Genomic DNA, 24,471 nt, shown 5'->3' with positions numbered 1-24,471 from the left:
AGAAGAGGGCAGCATAGGATGAGATGGTTAGATAACATCATCGACTCAGTGGACATGAGTTGAGCACGTCTAACTAACTCCTGGAGATAGTGAAGAACAGGGAAGCCTGGCATGCCACAGTCTATTGGGTCTAGAGTCAGACAGGACTTAGCAACTGGACAACAGTTGATAGAAAAGACAATCAACTGGGAACAATACATGAAGCAAAGATGTAGTGAAGACATGGAGCTCCATGTTTCAATGTGCATGGCCTGAACAAACCTGTTAAAATACACATATGCATTACAGATGCCTTGATCACTCTCACACCAAATGGTGTCCACCCACAAAAAACAGGAAAATCTAAATATTTGATGTACCTCATTCCTTTGCTACAAGAAAAAAAAATTTTAACGAGAATTCTGTTAAGATTTTTTTTTAAGTATCAAAAGATTTTCCTGTAGCATGGGATATCAACCTTCTAAATGTTCAGACTGTGTCTTTTAAACAGGAAAATCTGCACGCATTTCAATCTGAGGCAGGAAATGAGTTTTGAAAGCTTCAAGCATTTTAGTTTAGCAACAGGGAGCTTGGGGAAGATGCTGAGGGAGGAAGAGTCAGAGGCCTTTGGTATTTCTATTAGCAAGAAGCCTGGAGCCTGGGCAGGCATAGAACTCAGCTGACCGCAATTCTGCCTGCATCAGGGGAAAAATGAACTTGGAATGAACTTGTTCCCAGCCATTCACAGCCCAGTGTACTAAGACTATAATTTAATCAGCAAGGCCATAACAGTTCACTGCATTAGAAATCATACAACAAATATGATCTAACAGTTTTTAAACCAATGTATCTCTGAAATACAATACTATTCACGGTTTGAGTGACAGAGAAAGAGGTTCTAATACAAGAAGTGGATTCTTCTTTAAAAAAAGAAACATCTTTAGCTGCAAATATAAAAACAAAGTTAAAGTCAAAAGGAATAATAATTAAAGTTTGTAAGACTGCAAATTAGTCCTTGCAATATTACAAATCAGTCCTGAATATTCATTGGAAGGACGGATGCTGAAGCTGAAACTCCAACACTTTGGCCATCTGATGCAAAGAGCTGACTCGATTGAAAAGACCTGATGCTTGGAAACATTGAAGGCAGAGGAGAAGGGGAAGACAGAGGCTGAGATGGTTGGATGGCATCACCAACTCAATGGACATGAGTTTGAGCAAGCTCCCGGAGTTGGTGATGGACAGGGAAGCCTGTTGTGCTGCAGTCCATGGAGTCACAAAGAGTCAAACACGACTGAGCAACTGAACTTAAACTGAAGATTACAAATGGAGTCGATTTCTTAAATCCTTGCCATTTCACTAGTTCTTTGAATATTATAATTAGTTGTTTCTGTCTCTATGTAGCTCGTATTCCATTTTTCAGTTGTAGTTATCCCTAAAATTCTCACTGCCAGCACTAGCTCATGCCATTTTGCCATGTACCCCAGCTATTATAAGAACATCCTAAGAAGCTCCAATACTTTGGCCACCTGATGCAAAGATCCACTTCATTGGAAAAGACCCTGATGTTGGCAAAGATTGAAGGCAGGAGGAGAAGAGGGCAGAGGAGGATGAGATGGTTGGATGGCATCACTGGCTCAACGGACAAGAATCTTAGTAAACTCCGGGAGATGGTGAAGGCCAGGGAAGCTTGACACGCTGCAGTCCATGGGGTCACAACGAGTCGGACAGGACTTAGCAACTGAACAACAACAAATAGCTTTCTTGTTTTCACTAGTTCTTCCAAAAATTTTTCATCAAATCCCCACTGCATATCACACTCTACTTGAAGGTCTGATTATTTCAGTGATAAATAAATGGATGTGGTATCTTATCTATAGAGGCCTTACTACCTTCTCTCAACTCACCCCCCAACACTGCAAGGGAGCTCTTTCTGAGACATTCTTTGCCCATATCGCATATGAACTCAAAGTAGGGTAGATGAGTCAAATAGATAAAGAAAGCTTGGACACATTTGGAGAAGAGTCTTCCCACCGGTGCTCAGGTTTATGAAAGTGAGTCCTAGAAAATCTGAAACGGAAAGTAATGTTTGGAAAAAAATCCGTGAAAGTCTTCACCGCCACGCGATAGAGATGTGAGGTGTTTAAACATAAACAACAAAGCTTATGAAGAAATAAGAAGAAAGACTTACAAACAGCTCCTACTAGGTGAGTGCTAACTAGCACAGTAGAGAATAGGATATCATTGGAGAGAAGACAGAGTGGTCAGAATTGAGGGTCGAAGCTTGGGTGGCCACAAAGAGAAACACACTGGAGTCAACACTGAGAGTAAGAGGCTGTGGATTCGCAGTGCAGTCACTGCCAAGTGGCTGACTTTCCCTAATTCATGAGGCAGCGGCCAAGAAACCAAGTAGAGGGATTTACTTGAAATTTGGGTGGTGCAGCCAGTTCACAAGGCAAGGGCTCTAGAGTATTGTCGGGGATATCACTTAAATCAGCGACCAGGAACTGCAGATGGTGTACAAAGGCAAGAGAAAGAAACCTTTGACGCTATGGAGGGCAGAAGGTCAAGTCAGGAGAGAAGTGAAAACTGAGCAAGGGGTAACAGCAAGATAAATTATCTTTGCTAGGTAGGCAGACGTTTGAGGAAGTCAGGTTATTAGGAAAATCACAACATGAAAATTGAAGTCACCCAGGTTAATGTAAAGGATGCAGGGAGAAGAAGGCTATGAGCAAGGAGCTTGGTTCAGATCATTCTTCACATCTCGAAGGTCAGGAGAAGTTTATGATGAGGATGGGAGAAAATGGCATTAAAGACACGTGGACCTCAAAGGAACAGATATCATGGAATGATGATGGTGAACTGCGCCCCGACTCCAGGAATAAAAGGACTGAAGAAAATAGTCTCCATCTAGGGAGACTTCAAGGGATGTTACAGCAACGTAGTATATCCAGATTTTAGAAAAGGCACAGATGTTGAGATAGTAAGAGACTTTGTTCACATTAGGAAAATACATGTGAAACAGCGGTGTGCCCAGGTGGTGGCAATTACTTAATCATCTGTGGTCTACTACTTACTTGGCATCCCATATTTGTCATTAGAAATAAACACTACTTATATAAACACATTTCTATAATGCAAAGGCTGAGAAGTAAATAAATCACTTTTTCCTCTAATGACTGAATATAAAGAGAAAAATCATTTCCATGTGAGTACACTTTGAAAAGAATTTAAATCTCCATCAAATTAACCAAATTATTTTTCTTTTTTAAATTTAAATTTATATATTTTTAATTGGAAGATAATCACTTTACATTACTGTGTAGGTTTCTGTCATATATCAGCATGAATCAGCCATGGGTATATACATGTCCCTTCCCTCTTGAATCTCCCTCCCACCTCCCACCCCATCCCACCCCTCTAGGTTGTCACAGAGCACCAGATTTCCTTTGAACATGTGTGTTTTATTAATCTGAATTGTGTTCTCAAGAACAACTAGAATCTGAAGTGCAAATTCTCCACATAATTATCCTCATTACTGCCAGTTCTTAAGATGACTGAAATTTATCTTTTGGATTCCCTCTCCACCCATCTTCCTCCCAGACACTAAGCAGTCACACTTATCTACTTCCTTTCCTCAAATACTACCAGCTTCGTAGGTTCCAAAGAGCCAACCGCACTGCAACATGATCAAAACCACCATGATTAAGATTTTGGTCTAATCTCCTAATGTTCACAGCTGAGTCCATTATGAAGGACCCCTGGGTAACTGGATAAATATAATAATGTTCCTGAGACATGGCTTCTCGTTCAGTTAAACTCCAGTGGAGATCAATATGCAGCCATCTTCCCACAGCAGGCAGTAATCAGCACATTACACCAGGCAGATGGTAAACTAGGACTCTCTAGTTCTCTGGGTTTTTTTCTGTCCAGAGTGAAGACGGAATAAGAGATCAGCTATAGTTCTTCGACAACCTGGACCTCATGTTCAGAGTGAAAGCAGATCACTATCACACTTGGCCTGGCCTTGTCTTAGAGCCTCAGGCTCAAATAGGTTTGAATTCAGGAGAGATAATGACAGTCTACTATAAATAGTCCATCATGAATGCTAAAATTAGGTTATACTTTATGACTGTAGGTGAGGGGATTTAAAAATGAGTTAATTTCTGCAAAGTTAAGATTATGTATTGAGATTCTGATAATGATAGAGGCTGCAAAGATTGTGGTTTGGTTCCTTCAGTCCTTTAAATGACAAGACACAAAGATTTGCCCTGGCTAGTAATTCTTCATATTCCAAGAAAGAAGCAAAAGTAGGACATGAGATTCCTGAAGGTCACAGAATCCTCCGGCACGCTCTTGGAAGCCTGTGCAAATAATGCCTTTAAAAGCTGGGATACTTACATGAAGGGGAGTAGGTCCTCTGAAACTTCCTTAGGTTTTTGGTTGAATTTTACAGACCCCAAATCAGGAGTATGTTCAAATTTTAAATTAGAGCATCATTGCTATTTGGATAATTTTATCCCAGTAACCCTTCCACCTACATCTGCTCAACACACAGTCACCATCTACTCAAGAGGAAACTACAATCACCACCAAAGGCAAATTGGTTCTCTGGAGAAGAGGATGAACACACAACAAAAGTGGTCCTTAATCTACTCAAAATTTTACTTGTTTTATTCCCTGGTGACATTTTGCTTCAATGGAAGGTTCTCGTTTTTAATTTAAGCTGCAATCCTGAACTTTTCAAAGACTGTTTTTTAAAAAGTCTGATATTCTGCCCTACATCTATTATTTCTAACTCTGTAAGCAAAAGTGGGACTTTTGCAAGGTACATATGGTGAGGCTGTGTCACATTCATTTCCAAAGGCCACCCAGTCAGGAAGGAAAAGAACAGGATTTGAACCCACCACTCTCTCTCAAGTCACCACGTTAATCTCCTTTATATGCTGAGTACTGCTGTCTCTCAGTTCTGAACATAAATGCAGTGGGATTTGGGAAGAAGTGGCCAATATGGACTAACGTGGCCAGAGAAAATGCAAGGAAGAGGTGAGACTCAGGCTTGGTACTACAAACTGTACAGGATTTGAAACTCCAGGTCAAGAGGAGGGAAGTTTATCAGAAGGGAAGAAGAGGAGTGGGAAGGGCATAACGACCATAGAATATGCTCTGACAGGGAGGACACCGACCTTATTGGAGGGCACAGTAAGCCAAGAACATGTAAGAGACAGGATCAAGAGACATGTGTTGACAAGCAGATAAATGAAGACCTTGAAAACCAAGTGTGGCGTTTTTAACTACAAGAAGGGGTCATCAAAATTTCATGAGCAGAAGAGTGATAAGACAAAGGTGGTGTTCTGGGAAGATAAATCTGGAACTGGTACACAGGGTAGATTTCAGAAATAAAAGCAGGGAGGCTAGCAAGGCAGGGCTCAAAACCTGCCATGGGAAGCAGCTAGAGAACTGGCCTTAACACACTCTGTGTTCCCCAGGTGATAGCCAGTACTACGGCTTCCGAAGAATTCCAGTGTAACATTCCTCCCTGCCTTGCTCTGTGTCTGAAGAATCTGCCACCAAATCATTCCACATGACGAGCAAGGCGGCTTTAGGAAATACAGCCACAGTCCAACATTACCTAGGAAACCAAATATGACTAAATGCAAAATGTTACCCTATGCTGGGAAATAGCTGTGAGACCTGGTTAGAGCTGTGTTTATTGTTCATTAAACTTTATATAATAGGAAAAGATGCTAAATGAATCCAAATGCAAATTAAAGTAAGTTCAGTGTTGGAAAGACATGTGATGTGTTGGGGTGACAGGAATAACGCCTTTAATAACACTGAGGGTGTGTGTGGCTAAACCTGCTTGTTCTAATTCGTTCTTTTCCATGTGTTCTGTCCTCGTGATTTTTCAGGAGTCAGGGACAGCAGGCAGGTGTGATGATAGGTGTGTCGAATTGCAGGCCCCTTGCCAAAGGCACCCTAATGCCAGGTCACTGATGTGAGTCTCAACTGGATGATACACTTGAGCGCCAGCATGAGGGCGCCACCTGGGAGTTTCAGGTAGGGAGAGGAGCTGGGAAGATGACTCTCAAGGAGAATAAATCCCAGATGAAGTTGCCCTCCCCAAATAATTTTTCAGAGATAAAATTATACCCCACATATTGAGTATTCAGTTCAGATAAAAAGGACTTTCTGCCGAATATCCTGAAGAGCGGACAGATTCCTGATCTGCGACTCCCTAAGGCTCAGAAACAAAGTTATTTGGATGGAAAAAAATATTTCAGAACCATTGGGGGAAAAAAAAAAACCTAAAAGAAATGTGTGTTTATTCATAATATGTATATATGCACAGGTACCTATTTGTATTTATATAAACACAGATTTGGTTTTACTCATTTAAAGATATCTGGGTAAAATTGCAGCTTTACATGTAGTTGAGGACTGATTAGAAAAAGCATCCAGTGAACTGACTAGGAAATAATGCCCATAGCCACATACTGTTGGTATCCATCAATGCTCCTAAGAGTGGTTGCAAAGAGTTTACTAAGATTGGATGAATTCTCCCATAGAGATATAGAACTCTTGAAACCCATGGTGTACAAAAATCAAGAAACCTTTGTGTTTTGCATTTTTCAGTACACAGTACATTAACATTTTTCAATCATATATTATGTACTAGTTTAGGTCACTTAAAACTCGGCAGAAATTGACGAATGATATTAAAGCAGAAGAGTTCTGTCTCACTAGACCTCTAGAGGACTAGAGTGTTACAAGAAATCTCATCATGTGAAATAAACCACATCTCTCTAGAAGCAAATGCCACCGAAAAAAAAAAAAAAAAAAAAAAAAAAAAAAAAAACTGGGACCCAGGAGGCTCCTTCCCTATACATACAATAAGGGCTCTTTCCTTCAAACTACAATCCACTGCAAAACTATTCTACCTCTAGGTAGATTCAACTAAGTGTAACTGTTTAGAAACTGCAAGGCTTTCTGCTGAAAAGGGACAAGGGCAAGAGAGAAAAGAAATAAACACATCCTGACATTTTCATTTTTCATCCAAAGAAGAAAACTGCATATTGGGATGCTAATTATAATTCCTGCATGCCTAAAAGCATTCCTCCTGGCAAGAAAACACCTAGCCCTGGTAGAAATGCTATTCATCTCATGAGAAGAACGCTAGGACCTTTGCACAACTCAGACTCTGAAAATAGGCAGGGTTCAGTTGTTCACTCAGCAAATATTGCCGAACATCTAGTATGTGCCAGATACCACGGATAGCCTGAAACAAGGTCATATAGTTGGTAACATTATGCATGTTTTTTCTTGTACTTTTATGCATTTTCCAGATTTTCATTAGTGAGCTTGTATAATCTTATTTATCGAAAAAAAAAAAACTGTTAAAACTAAAAAGCATCAACCATGCAATGACCCCTCTTGTTTATATTTTTGGAGATATGCATTGAAGATAAGCGCACAAAAGCATCTAATGACCAAAACATGGAGCGTCAATAGTCAAAACAGTCCCCAGCACAGAAATAACTCCACTTCCCTGAAGACTCCAAAATTTTTGTTTGAAAACACTTTTTAATTTCATTTGGCCAAGAGACATGGATCAGGCGGCAAAGATCCACAGGACAAAGGTAGGTGAGAAAACAAATGACAATCCTAGGTAAAGAAAATAAGAACAGCTGGCTGCAAGAGCCAAATCAATTCCTGTACCCACTGAGCTTAATCAAGTGCTATCAGGGAGACTGCAGGGAAAAAGCGATGGGGACCCTGTAAATGAAACTCAGATGAAGAACTGCTCAATGGGGGCACATTGGCACAGCTTCTTTTGCCAGGGAAGACTGTTTGACCGCAGAGGGCCTGTAACTGGAGTTGCAGGATATTCCCATACACCAAATAAATAAATGTCCTAGAATATTCTAGGCTACCAGGGCTGTTCCAGAGCTAATGCAAAGCCTTACATCATCCCTAGAGGTTGTGGTTTAAGTCACAGCACACTGTATGTTAGCGCAACACCCTTCCCTCTCCCCTTCCCCCAGTGTCAAAGTGCAGAGGCGAAGTCAAATAAAGAGAAAACAAGCAGACATCCACTTCCAACCTCAACAGGGCAACAGTAATTGGATCTGAAACGACTGATCTGAAACAACCAAGACAAGGACAAGGGATGTGAAGCCATGGAAGATGCTGGACATCAGGCAAAGGACAGTGATTCCTGAAACGGGGAAGACAAACAAAGTGAGCTGCCAGACTGCTCTCTTTATGGCCTTAGGAGGACGTTTTGCACCATGGTGCAGGGCGAGAACCCTAAGTGCATTCCTGAAGACTCCCTCACGTGAGGAGATGGAGCTGAGAGTCAGGAGAGAGCCAGGCAGCCAGAAGGCACAGGGACATGTGTGCCCCTTAAACACATTTCATGGAGCTAGAGAAAGCAGGCGTAGACGATCCCACACTGGGCGATCCCGTTTATACATATCCAAAAACAGACAAAACTCAAGGATGCTGATAAAAATCCAAGCTGTAGTGACCTTGCAGAGGAGGAGAATGAATGACTGACAGGCATGAGGGATCCCTCTGGGAAGATGAAACCATCCTTTATCTTAACTGGAATGCTGGTTATGTGGTTATAAATGTTTATAATAATGCACTTAAGATCTGTGCATTTTACTGAATGTGAATTGTATACCCCAAAATGTCCCCTCTAAAAAAAAAGTTACAGAAAAAAATAAGGGAAGGAAACCAAATTATATTTACTAGCTCTATTTTACAAGAAAAGATAAAGCCATTTGCATTTCTTTTGCCTCTGCATGTAAATGCTAATAAATGGAAATGCAGGATATTATAAGTCTATATTGAAAAATACATTAAAATCGTATCTGAATATAACTACAAGATAATATAAAATTATCCTCTCTGGACCAATAGGCTCTCAGTGGATTACTGCCATCGCCATCAATAAGTAACTAGCCCAGCACATAAGAAATAAATGGATCATAATTAAACATAAGCAATAAAAATGGCCTACAAATACAGCATGCTGAAGATGGCTGAAATGAAATTAGTGAAGCCAAAGATTGTTACAACTCATAACAATTCCTGACCAGCAACAGATCCCTGAATTCTGGAGACCATTTCTCCTTGAACCATAGGTCCAAGTGTCAACTCGAATTTGTAGAATCAAATGTTACCCAGCTTTGTTTCTACGGATGGTTGTGCAAAACAAAAGCTGTAGGCAGTCCTGGCTCTTGTTGAATCTGACACCGTGTGTGTATTAACACCAGCAGTCTAGCAGATTTTAGGTACAAAATAGTCACTTCCTGATATCAGGGGTGTTTATAAGCAAGAGTGATTCCCATGAGTCCCACAAGCTAGCCACAAGCTGCACCTACAAAACTATTCCCAAGAGTGCCAGTACCATCCTCCTTACTCTAAGATGACTTTGGGTTTCACCGCATCCCCTGGCCTTCTTTCCACGACACTGAATATCTGTGGGCCCAGGAATAAAACACAGATGCAAAGAGGAAATATTAATAAATGTGAGCCTCATTCTGGTGCTGCTCACTCGTGAGCGCTTCTTTTGGATCTGACTTCCCTCTGGATCTCGCTGACCGTGGTGCCAGGCTGCTTCCCCCAGCCTTCCTGCCTGCTCTGGGCTCAGTCTCTGCCTGCCTAAACTTGCCAAACCTGTCTCAGCTTCCTCATCTGTGAAACAGGGATCAGAAGAATATCTACTTTCTCGTGCTGTGTAGAGGACAAAAATGACATAAATTCAGCACGGGGACTCGCACACAGTGTAACTGGTTAAAAGTAAAAGTAATGATATAAGAACAATATTCAAGGTAAATAGGATTTGTAATTCAACAGAGCATAAGAAGAAAAATTATCCAAAACTTAGAAAAAAGACTAAGAGAGACATGTGTCTTTTTAATGTCTCATAGGACTTTCAGTAAAGAATCTGCCTGCAATGCACAAGACCGCCTACAATGAAGAAAAACCAGGTTTGATCCCTGGGTCAGGAAGATCTCCTGGAGAAGGAAATGGCAATCCACCTAGTATTCTTGCTTGAAGAATCCCATGGACAGAGGAATCTGGTAGGCTATAGCCCATGGGGTCCTAAGAGTCGGACATGACTTAGCAACTAAACCACCACCACAGGGATTTTGTTTAACATATCCACACAAGAAATATTTAGTTTTATGGGAAAATACATCCTTGTTTGAAATAGATCTTTACTATTAATTGAAGCCCAGAGTCTATGAGATGATAATTAACCTGTAGATTTCTATTCAACAGAGATCAACTGTTCAGCAGAACCTGGTGGTGGCGTGGTTTAGCCACAAAGTTATGTCTGACTCTTGTGGCCCCATGAACTGTAGCCGGCCAGGCTCCTCTGTCCGTGGGATTTCCTAGGCAAAGATATTGGGGTGTGTTGCTGTTTCCTTCTCCAGGGATCTTCCTGACCCAAGGATCAGTCCAGAATCTCCAGGCACATTCTTTATCATCTGAGCCAACAGGGAAATCCTGTTCAGAAGAATAAATAACATCAAAAGTTAGGAGCCTTTTACCCTGTGAGACATTCACCAGTTTTATACTGAACCTAAGTTTGTATTTTAATATTCTTTGTAATGCCTATAAATATCCAGTTCTTCAAATAATCTTTTGTGATCTTGTTGCTTCCACTTTAACCATACTGTTGCTTCCCTCATTGAGGAGCTAAATAAATTTGGGCACACATTCATTCTATATTGATATGAGTTACGTTTTAACTTTATGAAAACTACATTTGTATGAGTCATGTTTTTAACTTTCTGAAAATGAGACTGAAGAGTAGCTAATAGTTCTGTAGGGGCTATTACAAGCCATGTCCTGAGCTTCACAATTATGGATTCAACTTATCATTACAACACTCTAATAAGGCAGAACACAAAAATATCTACATTCTAGAGACACAAAGGAATTAATTAAGTAGCACCAAGGTAACACAGCCATTAAGCAACACAGTCCAGATTTCAATAGATGCCATCCACTCCACATCAACTGTCTCATCCACTCTGCTATAGGACATAAACTAAAACTGTAATAAAGTAAAAAGAAAATGGAAATCAGAAGATGGTCAACAGAGAATGAAAATATAAATATCAGAAGCTATGGGGGATAGTCTAAGTCTAAATCTTTAATACCTAAAGATCTTCTAACTACATGGCCTCATCCGAGTATTAGAAACAACTAAACTGTTTCAAATTTCCGAACAGGATAGAATTAATAACCAGGAACACAGAGCTTATCTTTTCCAAGTCTATGTGCTGTGCTGTGCTCTATTGCTCAGTTGTGTCCAACTCTTTGCGACCCCTATGGACTGTAGCCCACCAGGCTCCTCTGTTCATGAGGATTCTCCAGGCAGGAGTACTGGAGTGGGTTGCCATGCCCTCCTCCAGGGGGCTGAAACCCAGGTCTCCCACATTGCCGGTGGATTCTTTACCATCTGAGCCACCAGGGAAGCCCTTTCCAAGTCTATATTCGTATATAATTCAGTTGTCTGAGAAGACTTGCGCAGCTGAAATTTTAAGTCCTCTAGTCTAGCAACTAGTGCTGATGCTCTCCGTGCTTATTTCTAGTAGGGACTAAGTAGCAGCAAATCTAATGATAATGTGACTTTTCATGTCAAACAAACCTGGGTTCAAGTACTGACTCAGCCAGTTCCTGCGTGACCCCAGTCTTCCCATTGTAGAAATCAGGACAAGAGAAGAATAGTATTTCTTCAGGAATTTGGGGTGACTATGGCTTCCCTGGTGGCTCAGACAGTAAAGAATCTGCCTGCAGTGTGGGAGATGCCCTGGAGAAGGTTATGGCTACCCAGTCCAGGATTCGTGCCTGGGAAATGCCATGGACAGAGGAGCCTGGCAGGCTAGAGTCCACGGGGTCATGAAGAGCCAGACATGACTGAGCAACTAACACACTTGGGAGGACTAAAGGGATAACATCTTTAAAGGTCATAGTAGAACATCAGGAATGAAACAAAGAATTGACAAATAGCAAATACTATTAGATATATTAAAAACCATTACTGCTGCTGTTTACTAAGTACTGATCACACTCCGTGTGCTATAACAAAAGAAGCTAAGTGACTAATTCAATTTCATCGTGTTAGAGTTAGAATTGGCATTTAAAGCAATTTGTTTCTAAAGCTGATTAACCTAATGACTATGCTATGAAGTTTTTTATAATGCAATAAGTTATATACATTACAAATCAACCTTTTAAAAATATGGTTTATTATAATTAAATTTCCAAGATAAAGGTCTACCAATGGTTCAGTGAAATACAATGTGGACCCTATTAGTGTTATTTATACCCAGGACTCAGCAAGAGATTCAACACACCAGGGGCTTCTTTTCCAATGACCTGGGCACCATCATGCACATTCTACTGGAGGAAATTAGGAAATCTAATGGTTTTTATACTTTGAAAATGCATGTTGTGCAATGAGAGCAGAAACTTTAACCTGAGTGTAAGTTTAGCTACACAAAGGTTTAGAATAAAGACCGGAAAGAAATCTGGCAATCACAACAGCATTTTCTATAGAGGTAATAGAGGGAGCTGAATCCACACAATATCAGAATACTGTCTTCTGACCTGGTGCCAGAATAGACAGGAATTGAAGGAGAGATTCTCTGGGAGAAAATGACTGTCTCAGAATGGGAGCCCTGAGATCTGTGGCAGGAGTGACAGCCAACCAAAGACCCCAAGGAGAATCAGTAACTCTCTTATTCACTCAGCACACGCCGACTCTTTACTCAGCACATGCTGACTCATGACTCAGCACATGCTGACTGCTATGGGCTCTGCACCGTCCCGCAGGGAGACACAGGGAAGGAGCCAACCTGTCTCAGAGAGCTCACCCCACCCAGACACCCACCCTTCAGAACTACACTCTGAAGGCTTAACCACCAAAGGGAAGGAAGGCTTCCTTCCAGGTCCCTTGGAGTCCATTAAAGAAGGGCCAGCCAGGCCCCATCCCTGACCCAGGAGCCTTCCAGAACTTCCTCCAGCTCAAGGAGGGTGTCCTTCCCACACAGCTCCAGCCTTCTCCCAACCAAAGGCCAGGGCTTTGAAAGTCCCCCGTGCTCTGATGGGGACAGGTGTGGGCACACGGGTTTACTCACAGGTAGAATACCTGCGCAAGAGGAGGCCCATGTATTTGCAAAAGGTTAGGGGGAGAAGAAAACATGGGAGGAAATAGCCAGAACAGTAACAGTGACTGTACTTTATTTCTCTCTGCTTGGTGGAATGCTGCCTTACCTATCCAACCCTAGTTCATACCATATTTGCTTAGGAAGCACTTGCGTATCTTTCAAGACTCATTTGTCAATGAAAACTTTTCTAAAGGCAGTAGCTCTCCGAGATGGAGTCTCAGCCCCAGGAAGGGTTGATCCCCTTCCACTTTATGACTTCTATTTACCATTCATATTTCTATTAAAGCACTTTCATACATATCTTACCCCACTAGACTGTTATGCCTTTAAGAACAGGATGGATGTTATTCATGATCCTATCTGCAAATTAGAAATGTCTGGTGAGTGAATAAATGAATAAATGATAAAAAGTGTGTTCTAAGCAGAAGATAGAGGTCTTGATAGCGAACTTCTCAAACATGGCCTATTTGCTGGACAGGCAAAGCCTGAAAACAGAGGCAAGGAACAAACACATTACCAAAATCATGGACATATTGTATTATAATATCCATGGAAATTATTGCTATATGTACAACATAGGCTTGTAACACAATGCCAGGGTACCTATATGAACTCAAGAGACAGAATTAACATACACACATGTCTGTCCCCTTGTTTGTGCACTAAATTATGTGTATATTATTTATTTTTCGGAAGCCTGAATGGGAAATGTGTTTTTAACAGATTTAATCAATACACCCACCTACATTAAAAGATAAATAAACCCACACAATAAATAAAAAGGCCAATCGATAGCCCACAGTGCTGCTCAACAGCCACTCCAGCAGAAAACTGTCTGAAAAGGTGCTTCACACACCACTGTCTGCACGATCCACAGCTGCTTGCTATTGATTTGTTGCAAGCAAAGAACATCTATTATCACATGCCACTGTGAACCCGCCATTTCTCCAAGTAGCTCTCAGTGTACCTCGAGCAACATCATACACGTAGCTGGCTGGAGGTGGGCTGAGAACCCACGTTCATTCCTTTCTCTTCACCCCCACAAAACCATTATAAACACTCAATTTATAAATCGAAGAACTTGACATGGGGACTCACGTGACACAGATGGCCCCGTGTTCACTTCTCCAGGGCACAGACACGACAGCAAGATTCCAAAATCACAGACAACTCTAAAGAGTTGTCATGAACAGGCCTAAAAGTAACGATGGTGGTGAGGATAGATGTGAGGTGTTCAACGTTGGTGTTTTCAAAAAGCCCTCCCCAATGATCACTTTTTTGCACACGTGTGGGAACGCTCGAGTGGTCTGGGTTTTGTGTGACACCGTGCGGCACTGTGAAGGAGACAGGAACCCAACCACTGGTTGCCAGTGGAAGCGGCACTGCCACTCCACACGGGAAAGAGGTTCTGGATTCTCTTGATGGTGCAAGGGCTGCAAGATACTAGAACTGCCCTGATTCTCAGCCCTGATTTAAAAATACCAATAAGAACCCAATATCCAAAAGGAATCTCCTTACCAGGACCTGTAAAAGGTTCTTATCTTTTGTTGTTTTTAAAATGTAGCCCCTACAACATGTCATCAAGTTGGATACAACTGCTGCTTACCTCCTTGGCTTTGAATTTTTCAGACCTGAAGACTTTCTTTGGAGCATGTTCCTTGGGTGTACTTCCAAAGATCTTACTGGGTTCTACAGGAACTCAAAATTGCTTCTGGGATGAGTGTGCCTGCTGTCGTTTCAAAACAGCCTGAAACATCACCTAACAAAACTATGATTTTACCATGATGTGAAATGGTGGATGCCTTAAAACTAGGTAAGACAATTAATAAACCAATTACACTTGTGTCTCCAATCAGACAATTTCTGTTTTCTACTCTGTGGAGCTGGTGATGGACAGGAAAGCCTGGCATGCTGCAGTCCATGGGGTCACAAAGAGTCAGACACGACTCAGTGACCAAACTAAACTGAACTGACCAGCCTCAGAGAACACGTGCCGTTCTTTGACAACCACTTGTATCAGTTTTACAGCTATCTTTATAGGGATGAACCAGAAATTTACCCCATGGCCTCCATCAATCCACATTGCTCTCACAAAGAATGACAGAATAAAGTTAAAACCATCCAGGCTTGGTCTATTCATACTAAATGAGACACAGTTTTTAAATGTAAATTCTACTCATGGAGGCCATTTCTGTGACAGTACCTTGAAACTGTCAAGCAAATGTCAAATTTAGCAAACAGGCAAGAAATAACAAAAGTCACAAGTGATAGACCCAATGCTAGAAGAAGTGAGCGAGACTCTAAAATGCAAACAAGAAAGTCGTGCCCAGATATAATCAATTTTTCTACATATGATGAACTGAGCATCTTACTTTGGAAAATATCTTAGCCTAGTCATTTCCCTATTGAACAAGTTTCGATTCTTAGATTTGCAATAACTAATTGAGATGTTTTCATTTCTATCTGCTATCCTGAGAAACCACTCATGGAAACTTATTCAAACATCTCCCCTGTGTAATGAAACTATCTCCTGCCATACCAACAAACAAGCAATGTCACAGTGACCAGCGATTTCCGGCCTCCAAATGTGAATGAGGGCTCCCAAAGCCACGATCCAGCAGATGCTACCACCTCCCAACAGTGGTTGCTGAGGAACCACAGGAATGCAAGAAGCAAGGTGAACAAGGAAAGAGGAATGACCCCAGATAGCTGAGCTGCATATGGAAGGAATGGATTCAGTGAGCCCAGAGGCCTGCATGTCCCCATACAGAGAACGCTAAGTTCCTCAACTTGATACCTGACCTTCGATGACAATGCCCCACTTCCCCTCCTGGTTCTGTGGACCAGTTTTCTCTGAGCTACTGAGGTGCTGTGTCTAGTCCACTCTCCAAGAGGAGAACAGGCAAGAAGACTCTTTCAAGGATTTGGGCTCAGAAGTCCTTTACTATCAAAAATTCCACTGCATTGTTTACAGGATAAAATTCAAAATACATTACCCTCAGCCTGGATGTCTTAAAACGTTATTGGAGGATGAGGATCTACTGCCACAAAAGAAACACTGACCTTTCCCAGGACTGGTTCTGGTACTTCACGACACACTGACAAATTGCTCAGGTCAGATAATGCAATAGTCCTCATCCCAGACTGAGGTACAATCTGTTCTCGACAAACTCAGAAACAATCATAGAAAACTGGAAAGGATCCTGGTTGATTTTTAGCAGCAAACCATGCCTGGCGCGGGTGGCAGAAAGGAACGTGTCAGTGAGAGAAAAATGCATACATACCTTCTGAAGACTGTGTCTATTCACCGCCGCCGTTAGAGAACTTACCTTTCTGCCTTTCCTGTGCGCAGTCTCTTCCTGATCACATTGTACCGGAAGTGGTATGTATGTATGTATGCGTGATATGGAATAAACTTGTGAGGATAAAGAAGCATTGTGCTACCACTTAGGAAAAAAGTCTCCCATGCAGACAAATTGGAGGAAAAAGAGCATACAACACAATTGCTCAGGGACCCTGGATGGGTCCATCGCTGCCTGTCTCAGAGTGGAACAGTATTTCCAAATCATGAACATGGAAATAGAACTTTCAATAACACCAAATAATTGGAGAGAGCCATCTAATGCCGAAACTTTCTGGAAAGAGTGTGTTCTTTGAATTATAAATATAGAGGCAAACGCTTACATCTAGATCAACGAGTTCCAAAGAATTTTCTCTCTACATATTCAGATTCCCTGCTTATTTTTCCTTACTGTATCTTAAGTGACTGACAGAATACACACACAAAAAACGGCTACTAAAAAAAATCTGGAAACCAGGACGAGAGATTACTACAGACCTGCTCCCAAGTGCACAAACTGTAATATAACTTTAGTATTTGTTCATATCACATTATGCATCTTTTTTATAAAACCAATTAATGGCACCTATGCATTCAGATTATAAAAATAAACTCCTACCATCAAGGCTGCCTTTAGAAAAGCAGAAGGTCAGCAGGGCCTAGTAAGTCAGGGCTTTTCAACAAATTTCTTGGCAATAGGGATGCAGAAATTTCCAGTGTTTGCTCATCAGTGGCCACATTGGAAGAAAGTAGAGACACCTGTTACAGATTCCCACAGAACTTAAGTATGAATATTTCCACCACCAGTGCTAGAATTGCCTTTATGAAATCAGTCTTCTAGAATGAAAACAGCGCAACTGAAGCTTCACTAGTGAACAAAAATAACAAGTGGCTGTCTTCCAATATGAAGCAAATACACAGATACATACATATAAACATACTGGCAAAATAAAAATGTATATATAAACAGAATGACTATGTACATATAAACTAAATAGATATCAATACATTTATCCAGAAGGAATCTCTGCCTACATTTGAAAGACCCTTTGGAATGTGTTAAACATTTCTAGTTGGAAAAAAATAATAAACTCTTAATGTCTTCATCATTTGGAAGGCATAAGAAATTCCCTAAACTCAGACTTTCTGAAAAAATAGCTGTATTCCTTAAATATCCTCTACGTTATGTTAGTGACAGAGTCTCAAAACTGTTACCCAGATGATTTAATTAATGGAAAACTGAACTCCTTAGAACAAAAATATTGTCTTAATTGTTTTGTCAAAGGTAATCTAAAGAAAAATAGGGAGGACGTATGGATAAACATCTGGTATGGTTGAACAAGAAATGTCTCTTTGCTCTTCCACAAGAAAATTAGCTTTTTATTTTCCAAGTTTCTGAATGAGCAGACTGCTTATGAATTGTTCAGAAGAGTCATTCTTTTACCTAATGTTCCTTAAGATTTCTCCAAACCTCTGAACTCTTTGAAAATATCCCAATATGAAAACGCTGTACTCACGATCATTGCACTGGTTTCCAGAATAGGAGGTCATGGAACAGTCGCAGGTGAAGCCTTCCCACTGCTGCATACAGACCCCCTGGTTGGCGCATGAATCCTCCTGGCAGGTGGTACTTGGTCCTAGTAATTCAGAAGAAGAGCAGGAAAGAAGAAAAAATGGAGAGAGAGAAAGGTGTTCAAACTAATCAGATTCAAAGCCATCACCTGAATTTACTCTTCCCAAGCCCCAAAACATTCAAAGACACCACTGCCAAAAATATCAGTTCTATATCATGCAAGAAAAAAGTCACTGTATATTTACAAAAGACGACAAACACACACTTAGCCACAAAGTATCAACAGTGACACACAGAAGGGAGAGGGCTGAACACATTGTTCTCTTTCTGGCAGACTCTGCAAAAGAGCTTCATCTCTACCATTCAACTAGAAAGATACCTCATTCGGAACATGGTCTTTCTAAATGGAGAATGCTAAAGCAGAGAGATGCACTCCCATGGTTCTTGTGAATTAAGGCATGAAAGTTCTTTATAGTCTATCCCATGACGCTAGGAAGATGTTAGATTAGAATGAAGAGGAGAAGGAGGAGGATATAGCAGCCAACACACATTGATGTTTTGGGGGTGATAAGCACTGGATGATAAGCACTTTGTCTACATTATCTCACAAAGCTTGTCAGTGACCCTCAAATGTAAGAAATGGTGATTACCTCCATACCACAGACTTAAAAACTAAGCTCACGGAAGTAAAAGAGTTTACCCAAGGTCACATATTTGATCATGAAAAGATCCTGATGTTCAATTTAGGTAAATTAACTCTGAGACTAACTACCTCATAGGTTCTTAAAGCACAGTATCAGATCAGCTTCACATAGGAAGTTGTTGGGCTGTGCTTAGTTACTCAGTCGTGTCCGACTCTTTGCAACCCCATGGACTGTTTGGAGGAATGCAAATTATTGGACCCTAGCTCTGACCTACTGAATTAGAAACTCAGCGTGGAGGGAGTGGCAGAAAACTGTGTTTGCACACATTTCTAGGATTTGGGGGTGCAAACCTCTTTAAGAGAAGGGGATGGCAACCCACTCCAGTATTACAGCCTGGAGAATTCTATGGACAGAGAAGGGGGTGGGCTACAGTCCATGGGGTTGCAAAGAGTTGGACACGACTGAGCAACTAACAATGGCACTTGCTTGCTAGGATTTTCCGATGGAGACTCGAGTTTGAGAACCAGCACACTGCATCACACTGCTGCTACAGGTTAACAGAAGAAAGTATACAGACTGTGTGTATCATCGCAGGGTGTATCTGAGGTATAGAAATAAAATATTAGAAATTGTGTTCATTTTCTTTAAGTATACTGATCATGAGGACAGTCTCAAAACTTTTTGCAGATACGAGTGAGCAACAGGAAAATTTCGGTAATCTCTGCCTTACAGATTGACATTTCTCTCAGGTCATCCCAGGCCCTCTCTTTAATCATTCTCTCTCTTTCACTTCCATCTTCTGCCCTTACCTTTGGGTTAAAGATGAACCTACTCCTTTGGATTTATCTAAGCTAAGAGGAAGGTGGTTCAGATAGTAAAGAATCGGCCTGCCATGCAGGAGACCAGGGTTTGATTCCTGAGTCAGGAAGATCCCCTGGCGAAGGACATGGCAACCCACTCCAGTATTCTGCCTGGAGAATTCCATGGACAGAGGGGCCTGGTGGGCTACAGTGCGTGGGGTCCCAAAGGGTCAGACACGACAGCGACAAACACTTTCACTCTCTGTCAACGGGAAATACCTTACTATTCAGGATATCCATGAGTTTTCCAGGAAGTCACGACAAGGGAGGTGAGCCCACTGCCTCATCAAATGTATTAGTCAGGATCTGATGCAAAAATTCACTTGACCCAGTAAAAATATATCCACTGCAGTAAATGCATATTCACAATTTCCAGGCACAGAATATTGAAATGTAAACATATCGGGTCCAAGGATGCATGTTCAAAAGAGATGCATGACTACAGAGGGTTTGTCTTCTGGGTGGCAAGACTTTTTGTATTTATCCATGAAGAATGGACGCAGCACAAACCATCACTCCTAACACAAAGCTATTAAGATACGACATAAGAAAGTTCAAGACAATTACTAGCACTGGGGGAGCAGCATGGCTGCTGGGTTTCCGCAGCTCCTAAATGCCATGTGGTTCCCCCATGCGGAGATGAAAGGAGGCTCATGGTCATGTTCTCAGTGGGTCTTCAACTTGAGCATTGTGTAGGACAAGGTTCATTAACAATAGCAAATCAGGACAGCTTCTTTCAAAGGACAAAAGCTTCTGAGAAGTCCACAGGGCTCCCTGACCAAACAGCTCTCACCAGACAATGGGCTAGTAATTCAATTGTGCTCAAGAATCAGAAACACATGGAAGGCTTTCCACTGAAAGACAGCAGACCAGCAAAAACTTTAGGAAAACAATAATCCTTTGCAGGTTCATTGAATCTGAAGACAAAAGTTTTCTCATGCCTTTCTCTTTCCTTTTAGCCAAATTTCAGCCATTTTCCAAGGACCAGCTAAAATGACTTCAGGATACTGAAAATTCCCCAGTAACTTTAGACAACACTTCTCCCATTTCTTAGTGGCCACAGCACGTATCGTGTACATCACTACTGTTTATATATGACAATATTTAACATTTTATTGCACATGGTGCTGTACTCACACAATCCTCTAACTCTTTCACATTTTTTACTAGTTGTCCCCAAAAGATGGAATGCTACCTAGAGTTAGAAAGCCCATCTTATGCTTTTGGTTATGTCCTTGATGCACCAAGTGTGGTGCCCAATGCAGAGAATATGTTTCAGTAAATGTGGAACTGATCTGATCCCCGGATTCACCACCGTCTCATACTTCCAAAACTGGAGTGTAGGGGAATGCAGCTCTGCAAAGGGAGAAAACAGTCCCATTTGTCAAAGGTTGGTCAGGAATTCCATACAGGGGGAATTACAGGCCATTTCCAAATTGCACAAGAATGTGCTCCACATTCATTAGGTGAAAGTGAAAGTCGCTCAGTCCTGTCAGACTCTGCAACCCCTTGGAATTTGCAACCCCTACAGTCCGTGGAATTCTCCAAGCCAGAATATTGGAGTGGGTACCCTTTCCCTTCTCCATGGGATTTTCCCAACCCAGGAATTGAACCAGGGTCTCCTGCTTTGCAGGTGGATTCTTTACCAGCTGATGCATTAAGGGGTGAGTGCTATTCAGAATCAGATAATCCTCAAAGACTGACTGCATGGTAATCCTCTCAAGAACCAGGGAGGTTTCAGGGTTTTAGCAAGGACCAGAAGGATCCGCAATGATCTGTTCATCCAAGTCTGAGTCCTACTTTCTTTCCAGGGTGAGATCCCAGGGCCCCCGCCTCCTCCTCCAGCCTCATTTCCTACTGTTCACCCACACACACCAAGCTCTCCTTGTGATTTCTCAACACACAATGATGCTCAGAGCCTGGGCACCTAGTCACTGGCCCCTGCATCCCCTGGGGGCTTGTGAGAAATGCATGTTTTCAGACCCCACCCAGACCTACTGCCTGGAGGCAGGGCTCAGGAATCAGAGGCAGGACTAGTCCTCCGGGTCATTCTGAGGCTGCTCAGTTTTAGGACCACACAGTACGCCCCACGCCCCCACCCCCAAACCGAACATTTCAAGATCATCCCTGCCTTCAGGCCCTCTGCTGTTGCTCATCCCAGAGACTGAAATGTCCTTCCTACAGAACTTCAGATAACTGACTCATTCCATTCTTTAAGTTGCAGCTCAAAATGGGCTTTCTTCAGACTCTTCCATTTCAGGAAGCCCCCATCAGTATTTCATTTACTTTCCAGCCTGTTTCCCTCTTTATTTAACTCACAATAACAACATGGACAGCAATAAATTATTTATTAAGTTCTTTCCTGTCTATCTCATCCTGGTGGAATATGAGTCCCTTGAAGGCAGACACCTTGCTTGTCTTGCTCACTTTTTATTTCTCTAATTTCTGATAAAGTATTTGGCGTAAAATAAGGGCTCAAAAATATTATTGGATGAAAGAAAAAACAAGAGAATGAAAAAATAAAGGGTTAAAATTCTTTCGTGACTTAAAGAAAACCTGTGGTTTTCCTAGCTAATAATTTATCCACAGAACTTACCAATAACAACACATATAAGCAATTTTCTATTTGGAACCAAATGTTTTGGGGGTAGTGGTGGTGGCATTTAATTGACCACATTTCCTCCTCTAATTTAACTATTAGACTCATTCAATCTCACCAGATCTTGGGACAGACTCAGGTTGCCAGTGCCCAGGAAAAGTATGCGGTAACTGTCCTGAATGAGTGTGAGTTGAGACTAGACTGTAAAATACTTTCTGAAGAGCAATATAAGCTCCTTTCCTTATTTCAAACTCGTTATGTACATCCTTTCCTGAACAGACTATATCTTATATGCGTTTCTGTTTTCCATATCCTCACAGTGTCTTCTAAATTGACAGAGAGAGAGAGAAGAAAGAAAGACAGAAGGAAAGAAAGAAAGAAACATTGGAGAAATGGATACAAATGCTCTGGGAAAAAGGAAAAGAAAACACTTTAACAATGCTTCCAATTGCACCCCCACTGAAATAATTCAATCTTATGCAAATCAAAGGATATAGCAATAACAAAGTAGGGCAATTACCCAGCACTTACCAGGTGCCAGACAATCTACATAGCATGGTTCACATATTTAGTCTTTGTAAACACATGATAAAGCAGTTATAAGTATTAAAGAACCAGAGAAAGAAAAAAAAAGGAATGATCTTCTCATGGAAGATACCCAGAACTTCAAAAATAAAAGAATGTTTTGACCACTGATCAAATTGGAAGGCAAGGATTTCAGAAAGTGAATTAAGTCACAGATCAGTTAAGTGTGTTTTGCTTTGTTTTTTGCTAGGTCCCACAGGGAATGAGTAGCAGGATGAGGTCCCAAACGTAGGTGTGCTAACACCACAACTGACCTCTATGGACATGAATAAACTTGTGGGTGGGTGTGAGTGTGAGTGTGTGTGTGTGCGTGTGTGTTGCTATTAGATTAACAAGAGTAACTTAAGGTACTTCTCACCTACAATCAGAGAAAGATAACTTTGTAAGAATGTGGCTGTTTTAACAAAGAAAATTTTCAAATCCTATTTCAATTCAAAATCCAGTTAAAAATAAACAGGACAATCTAGCTTTGTCTAAGTATATGGATAAACATCTGTATCAAATGCATATATTAATATACTAGATCTCTGAAAGACAATAATCCTATCTGAAGCATTCTTCCAAATAAACCTAAAATTTCAGATACAGTAGGATAATATAAACTTTTGGAATTACATATTTAGAAAGTTTTTCAATTATTAACAATAACTTCAAATTGCGCTAAGGCTGCAGGGAACCCCTGCATAGGGATGGCACATTTAATATGTAATCAATGCTCACTAAAATAGTCACATATTCTTTTGAGAAAAGATAGTGACTTTTCTTTGTGTAGTAGGGAAACTGACAAGGCAACAGAGATATGGATGAAAAGACCAAACAAGCTGTCAATGATGTTGGTAGGTACTTTGGTTTTCATTCCCATCTCTGTTTTTAGTTTACGGAGAAGCACTACATTATGTCTTTGTTCTTTATTTTTTTCAGGTGATAACTCTGATGGCTGCAGCAAATTTCTCAACATTCTGCTTGAATCTGGGATTTTCTTTTTAAGAACTGTCCCGGACAGTCATTTCATGCCTGTTATTGCTAAAATCTAGCTCTGCTGGAAATGCAAACTGCCTCAGTCAACTCCTCTTCACGGTCCAGAAAATCAAAACTTGACAGACTGCCTTTTATTACTTGCAGGTCCTTGAGACAGAAGTGCTGTTGGAAGCACAGGACACTTGTATCGGAGTGAATTTCTGTTATTGCCAAGGAGGACTTAACCAAATCTATGCCTCAAACCTTCCAATTTAAAAATGGGTAAATGACCAGCACTAGCTGGTCCTGGCCATAATGGAAAGGTGGGCTTGGGGATGATACATCTGGTCTGATTCCCAATATCCATTTATTCTAAAGGGCTAAGGCTGGTAGCCCACTAGTGGGCACCTGGAGCAGTTGGTTTAACAAGATTCATCATCTTTAATCACACAGCTTAAGGCGTCTGCATAGTGCGATTACAACCTCGATGTGAAGCATCCCAAGAGTAAAACACTGCCAATCAAAGGATTTGCTGGCCCATATAGAGCACAGCTGCCGTGGGAAGGAACCACAGCGAGTGGCCATGGGCTGCCTACAATGATATCGTCCACCTTCCGTTTTATTTCCTACTTCTGTAAGTTCATAAACCTTTCCATTTTACAGTTTTTAATTTACATTGCTTCACAGAGGAAGGCTGACCAAGCAGTAATTGGGTGGGAAGAAAAACAAAAAGAAAGA

General features: G+C 41.2%; 1 protein-coding gene across 15 annotated transcripts in view; it reads right to left on the bottom strand.

The window, feature by feature from the left end:
• NRXN3 (neurexin 3) overlaps window positions 1-24,471 on the bottom strand; it is a 1,842,793-nt gene that overhangs the window by 930,380 nt on the left and 887,942 nt on the right. For all 15 annotated transcript variants that reach the window (XR_009601311.1, XR_006060480.1, XM_060418434.1 and 12 more), the window contains one exon: window positions 18,033-18,152. Coding sequence is in view for 13 of the 15 variants with exons in the window: in XM_060418434.1 (XP_060274417.1) it covers window positions 18,033-18,152 (120 nt within the window). In the remaining 2 variants the exon portion in view is untranslated. The remainder of the gene's footprint in view (window positions 1-18,032; window positions 18,153-24,471) is intronic.

This window comes from Ovis aries, chromosome 7, assembly GCF_016772045.2.
Source record: "Ovis aries strain OAR_USU_Benz2616 breed Rambouillet chromosome 7, ARS-UI_Ramb_v3.0, whole genome shotgun sequence".
Taxonomy (NCBI): Eukaryota; Metazoa; Chordata; class Mammalia; order Artiodactyla; family Bovidae; genus Ovis; species Ovis aries.
Note: the sequence above shows the minus strand (reverse complement) of the source record. Positions and strands in the feature narration are given on the sequence as shown.